The sequence below is a fragment of the Procambarus clarkii genome, chromosome 4 (genome assembly GCF_040958095.1).
Source record: "Procambarus clarkii isolate CNS0578487 chromosome 4, FALCON_Pclarkii_2.0, whole genome shotgun sequence".
Lineage (NCBI taxonomy): Eukaryota > Metazoa > Arthropoda > Malacostraca > Decapoda > Cambaridae > Procambarus > Procambarus clarkii.
In genome coordinates, this window is record NC_091153.1 from 45,932,569 (window position 1) to 45,934,981 (window position 2,413).

A 2,413-nucleotide genomic window follows, 5' to 3' on the forward strand; every position below is an offset into this window, starting at 1 on the left:
CATATGGTTGACGCGCGTGCGTGTCAGCGATGGGTTGTGTGGTGGGGAACCCCCCCGTCTGAGGCATGACATACAGGACATACTTAGTCAAGAAAACCATGATAGAGATGCTGACAACTTAAAGCCCGATAAAGACGTACCACAAAGCTCGGATAAGAGCAATAGGAACATGGATGAAGGAATACAGTGTACTGCGCGGGCATCAGCCCACCTGCGCCGGGCCTTCCCACGTCTGGTGGAAACGCGGGGACATGGAGCGCGTCTGGGAACATCCGGAGCATAGGTTCGAACCCTCATAAAGACCCTTGTGGATTTGTTTATTTGATATATCATGTTATTGTGATTTCTGCGTGTACCACCCTCTTTATCACCACCACCTGTGCCACCTACCATTCCTGAACACTAAGGTAATGGAGAGAACACCGTGGTGGTGGTGGTGGGCCCCGCCGTGGTGGGCCCCGTCGTGGCGGGCCCCGTCGTGGTGGGCCCCGTCGTGGTGGGCCCCGTCGTGGTGGGCCCCGTCGTGGTGGGCCCCGTCGTGGTGGGCCCCGTCGTGGTGGGCCCCGCCGTGGTGGGCCCCGTCGTGGTGGGCCCCGTCGTGGTGGGCCCCGTCGTGGTGGGCCCCGTCGTGGTGGGCCCCGCCATGGTGGGCCCCGTCGTGGTGGGCCCCGATCTAGCAGCAAGGGTGTGCTAGTGCGGGAAAATTGTATAACATATATACCAGAAATACCAACGTTTGATGATGACAAATATATTGACAACAATTCACACTGGTGCAATGATAAACAGAGACAACTGTGCAACCAGGGTCATGAACAACAACATAAATATTGGTAGAAAGATATGACATTGGGGCTGTCGAATGTATGTTTGTGTCTGTGCGCGGGAAACTAAAATTAGAATAAGATTTTTTGGGGGGTTCATCTTGTGATGGTGACAGGATTGTTTCAACGTGTCTTTGGTGAAATGGGGCAAGGAACCTCCACTCCTTACGTCCAGTCTCTTGTCATAATTACTGGTGTGAAGTTTGCTCAGGAAGGCAGTGCTGTGACAAGAGTTTGTGAGCCATCAACGCCTCGCCCGGCTTCCCGACGCCTCGCCCGGCTTCCCGACGCCTCGCCCGGCTTCCCGACGCCTCGCCCGGCTTCCCGACGCCTCGCCCGGCTTCCCGACGCCTCGCCCAGCTCCCCAACCCCTCGCCCAGCTCCCCAACCCCTCGCCCAGCTCCCCAACCCCTCGCCCAGCTCCCCAACCCCTCGCCCAGCTCCCCAACGCCTCGCCCAGCTCCCCAACGCCTCGCCCAGCTCCCCAACGCCTCGCCCAGCTCCCCAACGCCTCGCCCAGCTCCCCAACGCCTCGCCCAGCTCCCCAACGCCTCGCCCAGCTCCCCAACCCCTCGCCCAGCTCCCCAACGCCTCGCCCAGCTCCCCAACGCCTCGCCCAGCTCCCCAACCCCTCGCCCAGCTCCCCAACCCCTCGCCCAGCTCCCCAACGCCTCGCCCAGCTCCCCAACGGCTGGAGTGAGTTTACCCGGTACAGAGAGGTGAAGGGGAGGGAGGGGGAGAGAGGGGGAGTGGGGAGGGTTGGGTGGTGGGAGGGAAGAAAGGTGAGGGTGGAGGGAGGAAGCAGGAGGGCACCCGGGCACCGCCGGGTACTTCTATAATATATTCAAGAGCAGATGTCAGTATGTGGACGGGCTCACTTTAGCCCGTGCTACGTTCTAATTTCTAAGTATCTAAATTTAAAACAAGAACATCAGTATGTCATTATAATACATGCCATATACAAAAGATTTAATGGCGGGAGTACTGGGTGCTCTGTTAAGATACAGGTTTTATGGTACTACGGCAAAAGTATGAATAGCAGAATTTTTTTTAATTTTCTCTTGATCAGTGAATAATTTTGTTCATTTCTATCAAAGAAAATAGTTGTTTTGGATTTTTTTCTTAAAGATATTTGCAAAAATACAATAGTTTCTCTTTGGCTTTGAATCTACGAAAGGTTGATGGGTCATCTTCCTTTAGTTGCACAGTGGAGAGTGGAGGAGAGTGTGGCCGAGTGTATATTGTGTTTATGTTACTACCGTAAAAAGTATGACTAAAAAAATTTGTGTTAATTTTCCGAAAATTGGTAAATAATTTTGCATATTGTTATAAAATTTTTTTACACATCTTTTCAAAATATTTAGGAAGGTTTAATGAGTGGAGAGTGCCAAAAATCCTCCTGAGGGTCAATACGGGGCTCTGAGGAGTCCAGCTAACTTGTGTTTGTCATGTACCCCAGACCAATCATCCAGCAAAGTTTAGTAAGGCTAGACCTCAACTTCTAATAGATATTCTCTTTCAAATGTGTGTAAATCACGAAAAATAAACATGTGATCAAAAATGTGACAGTGTCAGACCACGGATGAAAA

General features: G+C 52.5%; 1 protein-coding gene across 1 annotated transcript; it reads left to right on the forward strand.

Moving 5' to 3' along the window:
* The first annotated feature begins 966 nt into the window (after positions 1–966).
* Positions 967–1,524, forward strand: LOC138371449 (uncharacterized). The gene has a single exon (XM_069336337.1). It carries the CDS (start codon positions 967–969, stop codon positions 1,522–1,524), a length of 558 nt encoding a protein of 185 aa, XP_069192438.1.
* The last annotated feature ends 889 nt before the right edge of the window (positions 1,525–2,413 follow it).

Excerpts from the sequence above, each read along its gene's own strand:
- LOC138371449 (XM_069336337.1), top strand. The coding sequence starts at position 967 with ATGGGGCAAGGAACCTCCACTCCTTACGTCCAGTCTCTTGTCATAATT.